The sequence below is a fragment of the Teleopsis dalmanni genome, chromosome X (assembly GCF_002237135.1).
Source record: "Teleopsis dalmanni isolate 2A chromosome X, ASM223713v2, whole genome shotgun sequence".
NCBI classification, from domain to species: Eukaryota; Metazoa; Arthropoda; class Insecta; order Diptera; family Diopsidae; genus Teleopsis; species Teleopsis dalmanni.
The window spans coordinates 96,955,975-96,969,267 of record NC_051848.1 but is presented as its reverse complement, the minus strand read 5'-3'; the positions used below and the strand labels follow the sequence as shown (position 1 = coordinate 96,969,267).

The window sequence follows — 13,293 nt, the reverse complement described above, 5'->3', positions numbered from 1 at the left end:
TCCACCATTGATCAGATATTCACACTGCGACAAATTCTGGAAAAAGCTCACGAACATAACATCGACACTCATCACCTTTTTGTCGATTATAAAGCAGCTTTCGATAGCCCCATTAGGGATCGCGTTTACGCCGCAATGTCTGAGCTCGGTATTCCTGCAAAATTAATTCGACTTTGCAGAATGACGCTGAGTAATACCCGTAGCTCCGTCAAGGTAGGATTGAGTCTCTCTGAACCTTTTGATACCGTGCGAGGCTTCAGACAAGGTGATCCCTTATCATGTGACCTCTTCAATTTCGTCATGGAAGTGATCATGCGCAGGGCAGGTGTTCATCGTAATGGAACAATATTCTACAAATGTGTCCAGCTCCTTGCTTACGCCGACGACATTGACATCATTGGGCGTAGCAAGCGTGATGTTACAGCTGCTTTTGCTGCTATCGAAAAGGAATCTGCAAGAATGGGTTTAGCGGTGAATGAGGGAAAAACGAAGTATATGTCGGCTACTGGTAGAAATGTGCGTCGCTCGGACGCCGGGCTAGTGGCTGGCGACTATACTTTCGATTCTGTCAAGGATTTCATCTACCTTGGCGCCGCCGTAACGAATACAAATGATGTCAGTCTGGAGATCAGACGAAGAATCACGATTGCTAGTAGGTGCTACTATGGGCTCAGTAGGCAATTGGGATGTAGAGCTCTCTCTCGACAAACGAAACTTACGCTCTATATGTCGCTCATCCTCCCTGTGCTTCTGTATGGCGCAGAAGCATGGACGTTATTACAGAATGATGAAGCAGCACTGGGAGTGTTCGAGAGAAAAGTTCTTCGTAAGATCTTTGGTCCTCTACGAGTTGGCGACGACTACCGCATTAGAATGAACCACGAGCTGTACGAGCTTTATCACGACATTGATGTAATTCAGCGCATTAACATCCAGCGGCTTCGCTGGCTTGGTCATGTCGTGAGAATGGATGAGGCTGCTCCGGCTAAAAAGGTGTTTGAAGCAGTAGTTGGCGGAAGAGACGTAGAGGTAGACCGTGTCTCCGGTGGAGTGATCAAGTTGAGGGAGCACTAACTGGACTTGATATACGAGGCTGGAGAAGGCGCGCACGCAGCAGAGGCGCCTGAGGAGACATGCTGCGTCAGGCCGAAACTCGGTAACGGGTTGTTATGGCCACATAAGTAAGTAAGTAAGTACACTGGCATTAGGTCTGGAGAAGCAATTAAATATTGTTGTTAGTCACGAGGAAATAAGAAAAGTGCTATTACAAAACATTTATTCTTCGAAAGTTAAACATTACACGTAAAATTTGGTTACTTTTGCTAATTCTCAGCAAGCAATTCAAACCCTGAATGTGTTGTAATGACCTTTCCGGCCCTTTCCACGGCCGGGGTACACTCAGCGTATACCAGGGTTCAGTACAAAAATAAAATATATCTATTTAAACTAAGAATAAACAATTCAAGAGATTCCCAAAAAGAAAACTAATAAAATAAATAATACAGTTTATATAGTATATGCTTCATTAGGCCTTTTCGGTGGCTCGCAAGTACGGCAAAAAATGCATGTTGGCCTATGTTGGCCACGCGAGTCATTGGCATCACTGTTGCAATCTGTCAAATGTTTTGTTTTGACAAACGGCAAATCTTGTATATGTGCATATAAATCAGTTATATTTTTAAAAAAATATTATAAAATTAAAATGAACACGGAATTAAAAGGAATGGTAAGAATATTGGAAATTTAAAAATAAAACACTAAGATAAGTAAATTTTTGTAGGTGGTGTCGATGTTGGGAGAAGAAAGCACCGTTTTGCAGCGGCCGAGGGATGCAAGTTGTTTCACGGATTTTTTAAATGTTATGAATGCCGCAACAGCCTCCTCTGAAGATTCAAGCAAGAGTGAAGAAGAGCAGGAAAAGTGTAAAAATTTTGAAGAAAGTATAGAATCAATGAACCCAATGGATTTTAAAAATCACTTCAGATTACGACGAAGTACAGCGGAAGACCTTATCTGTAAATATACATTGAGTTGTTTGTGATTAAATTACAAATTTAATTTATTTCTAGTGCGCTTCTCAGAATCGGAGAATTTGTCGGATACAGATTGTGGTGGTATTAAACATGTAAGCTGCAGAAGGTCTGTCTATATATATCTTTGGTACGTTGGTAATACAGTAACTTATAGACAATTAGGAAATCTCTTTGGAGTGTCAGTTTCTACAGCATGGTCAACAGTAAAAACTGTTGCTACGTTTTTGATTTCCATAGGCCGAGATTATGTATCATGGCCACGAGGTGTCGCTGCATTAGATATAATAAATACATTTGAACGTAAACACAAAATACCAGGCATTATCGGAGCAATCGATTGTACACACATTCCCATTAAAAAACCACAAAACCATGAAGAAGATTACTTTAATCGCAAGCAAGTTACTTGCGGAGAACCTGGATCTTTGCATGATTACAGAGTTTTGAGAAAGTCAAAGCTATATAGAATGGCACAATCAAGATACGAAGAAATATTTCCCAACTCGACATTTATTATTGGAGATTTTGCTTATCCTTCTACAAACTGGATTGTGTCACCTTACAAAAATTATGGGAATTTAACCGATAGTCAAAAAAAATTTAATGAAAAACACTCATCTGCTCGTATTGTAGTTGAGAACGCTTTTGGTTTACTAAAAACTCGTTTCCGAAGATTATTAAAATTTACGGAGCAGACAATTTTGGCTGCAATAACAAATATAGTTGTAAGCGTTTGTATTTTACATAATATTTGTATTATAAAGGATGATTTGTTTGAGAATGCTGAATCAAATAGTCAAAACAATGACGAACAGCAAGCTGATGAAGAGCATGAATTAGATCATGGTAATAATAGAAGGGAAAGACTTTTTAATTATTTGTTAAGAAAAGGTGTTATATAAGTTTATTAATTAATATATTTATTGTAATTTTTTAAATAGAAAATTTTGTTACATTTATAGAAACTAACTTAACTTAGTTCAATAAGTAATAATATTTTAATGTGTAAATATTTTGTAATTTATTTATTAATAGCATAAATTAATGTGTAAGATTAGTTTTAAGATTAAAATATTATAATGTTTTTGAACGAAAATAAAAATACTATACTATTACAACTAGAAACTTATTTGAACTTAAAATATTTTACATAAAAGTAAAATAAATAGTACAAATTTTAATATGAATTAAAGAAATTCTTAACTTAAAAATATATATTACATAAAATGAATATAACATATTTTTAATTAAAATAAAAATATTATATCAACTTATTTCATATCATTGACAAAGTATTTTAACTTACACATATTTTTTTTATAAAATATATATAAATATATTTACATATTTTGCGTAAGTTTTTCAAGTAACTTGAATTTATTTTCTTCCAATTTCAATTTTCTTTCCTCTAATTTCAATTCATTACCCCATTTCTTAATTATTTTTTTGCTTCAGTTCATTCATAGTTTCTTTAAAAAATTTTAATTTCTCTTCCTCTATTCTTTTCTTAACAAATAATTTGTTATCATAATATTCTTGACGCACAGATTTTCTTTTGCGGTTAAATTTTGAAGGTTGTGGCAATTCCTGCATTTGCAATTCCTGCGTTGATGATTCTTGCGTCGGCGATTCCTGCGTTGGAGATTCCTGCGTTGGCGATTCTTCCGTTGGTTATTCTTGCGTTGGCGATTCTTCCGTTGGTGCTTCTTGCGTTGGCGATAGCTCAGCGTGCGTTTGCACAATGTTTATTTCCAACTCTTCCAGCACCTCTATGTCTTCAACATAGCTGTCAAACCCTAACGTCGCAGTGTGATTATTTGAAATAATTGGTTTATCACCAAATATTTCGTTCATCAACTCCATGTAGGGTGGTAAGCATTGCGATGCACCAGTCCGTCTGTTGTTATCTTTGGCTGCTTTAAATGCACTTAGAAGTGTGCGCATTTTTCTTTCTAAGCAGACTGGAGTAAAGTCATCCTAAAATAAATATTTTTTTTTAATATAATTTAATTTTTTTTTTTATTCAAATGATTGCAGAAGTTATGCGATACTTACTGCAATTCCATGTGCTATCATGTCCTCAAGTACATGTTGATATCCAAGTCTTTTTTTTCTGGTTTCCATAAACTCTTCCTTTCGTGCCAAGTAGCACTCTAGAAAACACTTCGTTTCCTTTGTGGTCCATAGTTTACGTGTATTTCTATAAAAAAATTTTTTAGAAAAACTTCAAAAATTATGTTTGTTTAATTAATTTTACGTATGTAAACTACAAATTAAATAGAATAAAATAAATGTTACTTGGTAATAACTAACATAATAAAAAAATCAATGTGCTTAATACTTACGATTTAACCATTCTTATTATTTCTTCGTTATTTTTCAAGATTTTTTTTTCGCCTATTATTACACACTAGATGTATTTCAAAAAAAAAAAAAACTTAATACAATACTAAGTAATAACATAAATAATACAATGCCTGTAATATACTTTATATAGGTATTTATACATACAAAATTCAATTACTTATATAAACAAAAAATTATATAAAAAAATATGACAATTGATATAATATATATGCATAATATAAGCACATGCTGTGGAATTCTTTGCTGCTGCTACATACATCTGCCGTTGATCGTCAGCAACACCCGTTTTAAAATGTGGTTGGCTTCCTTTGTAAGCCCACCAGTTTCTTATCGATGAAATGAATCTACCAAATGCAGCTCAAAATACCCCTTCCTCAGTGTAAAAAAATTAACACAATACAGGGCTTGGAGTCACCAACTATACACTTGATTTTATTCCTTTATTTCAATGTTTGCGTTTATTACGTTTGTAGTTCACTAAGAATCCGTCGTTTTTTATTCACTTTATATTTTTATTATTAATCCGCCGTTTTTCTTTTGTTCACTTTATCTTTTTTTCTAACCATCCGCCGCGGAGTATCAACCGTATTGCCTCAAAACAAAACAACCACCCGACCTCCAAAGCAATCAAACTGTTTTTTTATTTCGACTCCGTTTTTTTTTCTCCTCTGGCCATCGAACTCAACTTTCCCCTCTTTCTTTTTCTCACCTTGCGATTTTAAGCTGCACTCTCAGCTTTGGCGAAAACGAAAATGTAAACATCAGTCAACATGTTATTTCTCTCATTGTTATTTTTTTTTTTTTGTTTGATTTCTTTTATACATATGTTTGTTGCCAGTGTTTAATATATATTTTTTTTTATTTATTTATCAGAATAAAGATGAATATAAAAAAAAATATATATATGAAAAAAACTGTAAGATCAATTTTGTTTTGACAAAGACCAAAAAAATTGATCATTACGGTATATAACTTGCTTATAGTTTATCTGTGTACCAACGCGCAAAATTTTTATTGTTGCAAATTGTCGAAAAAAACAGTTATATTTGATTTATTGTTAAGAATGACACTACGGTGCAAAACATTTTTTGCGTTTTCTGAAAATTGGGGAATTTCGAGTTCTGCCTCTTTCGAAGAAGGTGTGCGATATGTATATCACATACATTCTCTCACCACCTTCATTTTTTGTTGATCACTTTTTTACTTGGTCAATGATGACTGCATAGCAGGTCTGGCCATGACCTTTTTTTATATATTTTGATTATTATCCAAATATGGGACGTAAGGTAGGAAGCGGCCGCTTCCAAAACAAGTTCGTAGGGTTTGCTTGCCGCCGTGTTGTTCAAAGTATTTAAAATATTCCAAACTTTTGTATAAAAAATATAATTCAATTTAAAGTTCATTAATTTTTATTAATAGCAATGAGACATTTTCATTAACACTAAAAACAAAAAAATAAAAATATACAAGGATGCATAACTTAGATATATAATACTTATTTTACAATTTTAACATGAATGGCCAGTGTAGTAGAAATTTTGTTCTTGTTAATTTGAATGTATTAGTTTCAAGTCTTATGAATTTTTATGTTATTTGTTTTCCTTATTATAATATGTTCTCAAGTACAACTAAAATTTATATAGACATATTAAATAATACATTTATCCATTTTCTGATAGATTGAACTGTATTTATAAAATTTACCATTTGTGTACTGTTAGTACTATAATTATACTTAACTAATATATTAAAAAATCGTAATATAAAATATTATAAAATCAATAAATTGCAAGTCTATATTTATTCGTTCTGGGGTTTTAACTAGATATTACTTAACAAGCAGAAAATCTACTTCAATATTATATTGTAATAAATTTAACTGCTAGACATCTGTGATCGTTTGATTTATCGAATAAATTTTTAAATAGATTGCTGTTGGCCATAAGCAGTGAAGTCACGTTGTTTCACATAACCGGATATTTTACCAGAGCTGAACAAATCATTACTAGTGGAATTAAATTTATTTAAGTCTTCTATTGTTGTGTAATCATCATTCAAACTTAATTGAGGAGACAATTCAAATATTTCTTTAAATAACTCATTATGCTGTATATATCCACTTGCATTAATAGGCGCAGTTACCATCTTTGGGCTGTAATGATCAATATCTTGTAATGCTTGATTAGTATTTTCTATCAAAATCGATGAAGGTACATATTCGTCTGATGTGGATGATTGATTTGTTTGAATTATGTTATTTACAGAAACATAACCATTATCACATTTTGATTTTTTAAATCCCTTACAGTCATTATTATTTTCGCTATTATGCTCTTGCAAATTTACGACACTTTCAGGTCTGATGTTGACTCCAACTTTTTGTAATATTTCCATATTTAGGCCAACTACTTCAATAACATTGTAATTGCTTTTGCCATTGATGTTGCTTTGAAACGTATTTGATATGTTGCTACAACTGCTTTCAGCTAACGAGCTAGAAGACCCATTAGAATGTGTACGTTCGTAAATCACTGAATTCGCTGTTATGCTACTAATATCATTAACAGATGTGGTTTTAATATTTTGACTTCTGAATGTATGTGGCTCAGCATGATAACCAAATTCATTATTAACAGCGGAAAGCAAATGATGATTTTCATTTGAATAACCAAATTCTTTCTTTGTATTCATTTTAACAATCTGAGTATCTTTCTTTATTTTAAGTATTTCGGTCGTAAAAACTTCATTATTATCTTTAGGAACTTCGAAATCTATAAAATCCGAAGGTAGCGTGCAATTTATATTCGCCATTTTGTTGTATTGTTTTCGTGCTATATAAAGAGTCATCATTACACCTAAAGACAAAACAATAACACAAAGTGCAATTTTGGTTATTTTACTAAGCCGATTTGTGGGGCAACCATATGTAGTACCTTTTACCCATTCAGATTTATAAAGGTAATATAAAGAACTGTTTTGGTATTTTGTAATAGGTTCTTTACCATTTGAGCATATCAGTTCATTTGTTTCATAATAATCGTTTATAACTACATCGTCTGAAAAAGAAGACTTTTTTTCGTCTTGTGAAATATCGTTTATATCTACAGCATTTACTGCTCGAACTTCTAAAGTTGTTTTATATTCATGATCGATACATGCAGGTATTTTTAAACTACAATTGAGTCCTTCGATAACACTTATCCTTCTTGCTAACACATCAGTGTTCCGTGTTTGAGTAACCGCTACTTCGTAAAAACTTAAAGGACCACCTGGTAATACAGGTTCGGCCCATTGTATTACAGTATTGTTGTTATCACCACCTACAGGAACTGCACTACCAGGTAGCGATGGATCTATTATGAAAAATGTTTTAAAAAATTATTAATATATTGTTTATTTATTTCATTATAATACTTACAACTAATTAATGTTGTAAAGTGAATATCGTTGCTTGTATCTGAGGTAACACTATTTTCTGCTGTCACATAAACCTTATATGCTGTGTACGCGTATAAATTTTCTACTTTATAGATAATTTGGTTTGAGGAATTATAAAAATCTTCATTTGGAATATGATATCTTTCACCATTCACAGTAGCAATATAATTTCGAATCGGCCCGTTAGGCTGACTAGGAGGCAACCATTTTAACAAAGCGCTTGAATTAGTAATGTTCGACACCTGCAGTTGACGTGGAGGTGATGGAGCGCACTCGAGAGTTTGGAGATATATTGGATCACTCATTTTACCCTCATTAACATGAGAATACATTCTCATTTGAATTTTATAAATTGTATAAGGCTTCAAATAAGATATTGTAAGTTTTTTCAAATTTTTGTCCACAATTATATAAGTAGGTAAATTTGAGCAACTTTTATTTTTAAATTCTACTTCACAATAAGTAACATTGTAACCATCAAGTATAGAGACACAAATACTTTCTGAACTCCATTGTATTGTAATAGCAGAAGCAGATATTTGCTGCGCACTTGGATCCATTTTTATTAGATCACTATTTTCATCCATCGTGCATGGTGACCAATGCATACCCGTATTGAAACCCACAAAGTTTGCAGAGACTGCTAAATTAAGTGTATGTTCCTGAGACTTACTTGTAAAAGTTTTAACATTCGGACCAAAATCCTCAAAATGAATTGACTCCTAGAAACACAATAAAATGGTGAGTTTAAAAAATTTGCTATACATAATTTTCTTACATTGCATTCATTCTGAAGTGCTCTTTTTGAATTGCACCAGTAAACTGTGTAACCAAGCAGACCCTCAGTATTTATTGGCGAACACCAAGTAAGGGTATAAGTTCGATTAGTAGCATGGTAAACATTATGTATTGAGAGCGGTTTATAATTTTTAGAAATCCGGGACTGCTGCGGGAATATTGAAATAATGCTTGCTTCTCTCGACTCACCTAGATGATTACTACTTTTTATTTGGAAATGGTAAGAGGAATACTTATCCAACCTAAACTTTGCAGAATTGTTCTCGAATTGTATTGACTGGTGTTGCCTCCAAAACAAATATATACCTTAGTTTGTGATAAATTTTTTTCAATTAACACTTACATTAGAGTATGATTTAAAAATTCACTTATAATATAGGTGAAATTGTCTCCATTATATTCAGTTGGTCCTAAAAGCTCCCAATAAAGACGCACGTAAGTTTCTGTTGAATCGATATAAAAACTACCGTTGCTTGTTCGAGGAGGCCGATCAGGTAACCTGGCAGAAGTATTAAAACTAAGCAAAAATGGTTCACTCCACATTTTTTCTTTTAATAGCGCAGTTTTAACTTTAACTCTAATTTTTAAGTCATATTTATAAAAAGCAAACGGCAAATCATAAAGTTGAATGTGAACTTCAGTATTTGATTTCATCTGTATATCTTTACTAATATTTTTGGTTTCTGGTGTCAGTTGAATATTCCAATCTAATCCTTTATTTTTATACTTCTCTCCTTTCGGAATTTTCCAAGTAGCTTCAAAAAAAGTAGTTGTTATGTTTATTATACGGTAATCATGCCCTGGTTTTGATGGTATCATAGAATCCCAATTGTTAATATAGAAATATTGTGTGAAGGACCCGAGATTATTCGTAGCGTTTAAAGTAAAATTGAAGAATTCTGCGTTTATCCGAGTAATGTTACATACAGTTTTATTGTCGTAGTTACAAATCGTATCATAACTATAATCAGGCGACTGTGTTACATACGTAAGTACATATTGACTGCTAACAGGATTGAATGGCTTAGTAAAGTTGCAAATCATATATTCGAAGTCGTATGAAAGACAGCGAAAATCCTGTACTGGCAGGTTCGATGGAATATAGCCTACATAGACATTTGCTTGCGCAAGAGCGTGTATGCCACATTTACATATATACTTTGAAAATTGTTCTGGTGCGTCTCGAATCATAAAAGTTATTGTTGTGTTATTTATTATTTCAATATCTTTTTGTGGTACTCTGCTTTTTGTAGAATCATTGAAAATATATAAATCAGTTGAGTTGCTATCCTGAAAATACGTTTGATTCATACGACATGTAATATTCGCGCTTCCACCTATTTCTATCTCAACTAATTCTGGATATATGTCTCCCGGAACCGTTGCTTGAATAGATTTTAGCACATATGACATAAGTAGTATCAACAAAAAATACATTTTAATATACGATACCGATCCGATAACGATTTGTTACCTTTAAAGAAGTAATACGAACGAATCCTTACAATTTGTTTATATTTGCAAACGTTTTTCCAGAATCAAAGGTGTTTTGCTCTTTTAATACATTTTCGGTGGCGTTATGTATTTATATACATTTACTATTTTTATTCAAACGTTAACACTTCCACAGAGTTGAACCCTAAATGGTTAATTATTTTTAAATTTCTTGGAAACCTCATTTCTGATTAAAAACAATATTTTTAGTAGTGTGCGTAAAGTGATTTTAAATAAAGTTGCCATCATTCAAAATTGTAAAATGAGATTGCCAACAGGGCGTTTACACTATAAGATTCTAATTTTAAAATTTTAGCTGCGTACTGTACAGAAGTTGGTATATGTGACGTTTATTTCTTTCGAATTAAATTTTCCATAATATCGTTGAGACTTTTTAATAAATCATTTCTTCTTCATTATTTTTCATTATTTAAAAAAAAAGTAAAAAAACTCAAAATTTTTTAACCAAAATGTTTATCTACTCTATATGTAATTCTTTCTTCAGGAAAGTGGGCTTATATTTGCGAATTTTATTAATGTATAAATATTGTAAACTATTATTAATTTTGTAATTTTTTTTTGTCGAAAGTGACACATTTTATGAAGAAAAGAAACTATCTAAAAGTTAGAACGGTTGGAATAGAAATGAAAAGACAACAACAAAAGTGTTAGTTAATATATTGAAATTTGCAGCTCGTTTTGCAACTTTCTCACTTCGTTTTCTCGAACGATCGAGAAAGTTACATAAACGAGCCATTGGCTCAGCATACAACGCTGTTTCGTGTATTGCCAAGTAGTCATTACTGGTCTCAGGAAATATTAGAATTTTTAAATTAGTTTATAGTCTTTATATAATTTATTTTGACTGAATATGCTAGGCTTAAAACTCGTGCCAGTCAAATTAGAAGCGATGACTAATTCTGTTTTTCCATAGGTAGCCAAGGCTGCACAAACTTTCAATGCTTAAGTTGCAAGTTTTTTGTCATTTCTTATTTAATTAGTGACACTAACAAAAACACTTGGCGTGCTTTTATATTAGAACGAGCTTATAAACTATAGCTTTACAGCTTTAGAAAGTAAATTTTTGAAGTTACCTATTTTTGTTTCAAAGTTATTTTTTTGTAAATACATCTGTTATGCATTATTTCACTTATTATACGTAAAGCGCCTTTTTTGGGTGCAATTTTATAAAGAAACTCTATGTTACACTATAAGTTCGCTAATCGCGATTAGGAAAAGCTGAACAATATTATTGTTTGTATTTCCTATAATTCTAAACTTGTAATGTTAATTTTTTTGCCGAAAGAAACTATTTAAAATTTAGAAAGGTTCGAATAGAAATGAAATAGGAAGAACGGAAACTACGCTCACTTCGAGCATAACGAAGAGAAATTACTAAAGTAAATTTCTATTTTAAAGCATTTTGCAACACGTATTGAATACATGTGATCTTACCACGATAACATTCAATTAGTTTCTTTTGGGGTAGCAGAATATTCATATGTTTACCTTTCAGTAATATAAAAAACTTAAAATATGATAAATACATATATAAGTTATTATGTAACAATTGAAATCAATTAATTGAAAACTATTTTTAACAAAATTTTTAGTTTAATTTGCTTAATCATATAAATGTATTTGATCCCAGATAATTATTTGCATATTCGATTCAATTCTTAATGGTTATTACTGTTTGAATATGAAGTATACAATAGGGTTATTGGTAACGTATTAAAAGTGCAACGCAGCAACAACAAAATACATATCTAGTGATGTGTTGCAATGTTACTACGTTAGTCAAGTATTTGGTTTGACTAACATTTGCGTTGCACTTTTACTCTTTTTTCAATGTTGCCATATTTCTTATACATAAGAAAAAATTTTACTCCGAAAATGTATTTATACTAAGCATTTCGTATGGACAGCATTTAAAATTTGTTTTGTTTTTGTTTTTGATTAATATTAAATATTGTGTTAAGTGAAGAGCAGGACATTTGGCAAAAGTAAGTTAATAAATTAAATATAATTTTTAAATTAAAATGATTTAATTTAGTGAGTAATGTACAAACAAAAACACGGAAAAGAAAAAATCCAATACGAAAATGGACAAATAAGGAAAATTTAAAAATATTAGAATATATTCATGCAAACGGACATTTTAAGGTTTATTATTTTCACAAAACTTGATTCGTTTTAATTATAGAAACAGCCCAAATATATTAAAAACAACTATTGGAAGGACAAAAATTGATGCAACGTGGGACTTAGTAAGATTTAAGATGGGATATTTTAAGCAAAGTTTTGTGAAGGCAAACAATTGGCGCAAGTCTACTGGCGCCGGCTTGCTAGATGACATCTGTAAAAGGTAATTAAAATCAATTTTATGTTAGTATAAATGTTATATATATGTTTCCTTTTTGTTTGTAGATAAGGTAAAATTGATGTGTCCATATTATGACCAATTGTCGGAAATATTTGGTGAGAAAGCTTGGAGTAACGAAATTGTTTTACAATCTTCTGTTATGGTGTTCGACGAGGAGACGTCAGTGCAAGAACTGAATAGTACCAGCGAACAAGCAGGCGTTGAAATAGCGAACAGCGAAGAAGCAACACCGTTTAGCACGATATTTAATGCAGATATACTGACAGAAAATACTGTGCAACAGACCACTACTAACAGAAGCGAGGTTAACACACAAAAAAAACTACACCAGGGAGGATTTGTTTCGAAAACAATTTAAGACGTAATAAACAAAAATCCGCCATTCATGAACTAAGCGATTTTGAACGCAAACGAGAGGAGTTCCAAAATCGGAAGCTTCAACTTGAAGTAGAAAAATTCGAGTTTCACAAAGAATTGGAACTAAAAAAATTGCGCATGAAGGAGGATAAGATGAACATGAGATTCAGGCTAAAAAAAGGGGAAGTTAAAACAAAAAGAGATATTGGCGATATATGAACTGGATTTAAAATATGGCAAAACAAACGATAGCGATTCAATTTTATTTTGTCCTAACTAATTAATAATTGAATTTAGTTTTAAGTTTTAATAAATATTAAAATTTAATTTTATTATTTTTAACCTATTAATGATAAGTTCGATACACTTAGTGTATTAGGTTTAGTATATATAGTATATAAGTTTAGTACTTTTGAACTT

The 13,293-nt window shown here is 31.7% G+C and overlaps 4 protein-coding genes across 5 annotated transcripts; 2 read left to right on the top strand and 2 right to left on the bottom strand.

Annotated features, from left to right (window-relative positions):
• The first annotated feature begins 1,799 nt into the window (after positions 1-1,799).
• On the top strand, positions 1,800-3,499 carry LOC119688752 (putative nuclease HARBI1). Its single transcript, XM_038103419.1, has 3 exons — positions 1,800-2,015; positions 2,070-2,879; positions 3,489-3,499. The coding sequence occupies exons 1-3, from the start codon at positions 1,862-1,864 to the stop codon at positions 3,497-3,499; spliced, it is 975 nt and encodes a 324-aa protein (XP_037959347.1). The 5' UTR covers positions 1,800-1,861.
• LOC119662257 lies at positions 3,489-4,408 on the bottom strand. Its single transcript, XM_038071846.1, has 3 exons — positions 4,379-4,408; positions 4,089-4,233; positions 3,489-4,010 (listed from the first exon to the last, which is right to left on the bottom strand). The coding sequence occupies exons 1-3, from the start codon at positions 4,387-4,389 to the stop codon at positions 3,705-3,707; spliced, it is 462 nt and encodes a 153-aa protein (XP_037927774.1). The 5' UTR covers positions 4,390-4,408; the 3' UTR covers positions 3,489-3,704.
• Positions 4,409-5,880: 1,472 nt separating this feature from the next.
• Positions 5,881-10,331, bottom strand: LOC119687539 (cytokine receptor-like). 2 transcript variants are annotated; one of them, XM_038101880.1, is made up of 5 exons: positions 10,111-10,331; positions 8,980-10,021; positions 8,617-8,923; positions 7,819-8,560; positions 5,881-7,753 (listed from the first exon to the last, which is right to left on the bottom strand). In XM_038101880.1, the coding sequence occupies exons 2-5, from the start codon at positions 9,945-9,947 to the stop codon at positions 6,321-6,323; spliced, it is 3,450 nt and encodes a 1,149-aa protein (XP_037957808.1). In that variant the 5' UTR covers positions 9,948-10,021; positions 10,111-10,331; the 3' UTR covers positions 5,881-6,320. The 2 variants fall into 2 exon arrangements, with proteins under 2 accessions (XP_037957808.1, XP_037957807.1); XM_038101879.1 differs by having other exon boundaries at positions 8,980-10,331.
• Positions 10,332-12,063: 1,732 nt separating this feature from the next.
• Positions 12,064-13,144, top strand: LOC119662357. The gene is made up of 3 exons (XM_038071963.1): positions 12,064-12,136; positions 12,337-12,498; positions 12,561-13,144. The coding sequence occupies exons 2-3, from the start codon at positions 12,483-12,485 to the stop codon at positions 12,872-12,874; spliced, it is 330 nt and encodes a 109-aa protein (XP_037927891.1). The 5' UTR covers positions 12,064-12,136; positions 12,337-12,482; the 3' UTR covers positions 12,875-13,144.
• Positions 13,145-13,293: the final 149 nt, after the last annotated feature.

What these genes read in the sequence shown, in the direction of transcription:
- LOC119688752 (XM_038103419.1), top strand. Translation starts at nt 1,862, where the DNA reads ATGAATGCCGCAACAGCCTCCTCTGAAGATTCAAGCAAGAGTGAAGAA. An exon ending in TACAGCGGAAGACCTTATCT is followed by an intron (nt 2,016 to 2,069) that starts GTAAATATACAT and finishes ATTTATTTCTAG; the next exon opens with TGCGCTTCTCAGAATCGGAG.
- LOC119662257 (XM_038071846.1), bottom strand. An exon ending in TGATAGCACATGGAATTGCA is followed by an intron (nt 4,011 to 4,088) that starts GTAAGTATCGCA and finishes TATTTATTTTAG; the next exon opens with GATGACTTTACTCCAGTCTG.
- LOC119687539 (XM_038101879.1), bottom strand. Translation starts at nt 10,073, where the DNA reads ATGTATTTTTTGTTGATACTACTTATGTCATATGTGCTAAAATCTATT. An exon ending in CACTTCAGAATGAATGCAAT is followed by an intron (nt 8,561 to 8,616) that starts GTAAGAAAATTA and finishes TTGTGTTTCTAG; the next exon opens with GAGTCAATTCATTTTGAGGA. An exon ending in CTTTACAACATTAATTAGTT is followed by an intron (nt 7,754 to 7,818) that starts GTAAGTATTATA and finishes TTTTCATAATAG; the next exon opens with ATCCATCGCTACCTGGTAGT.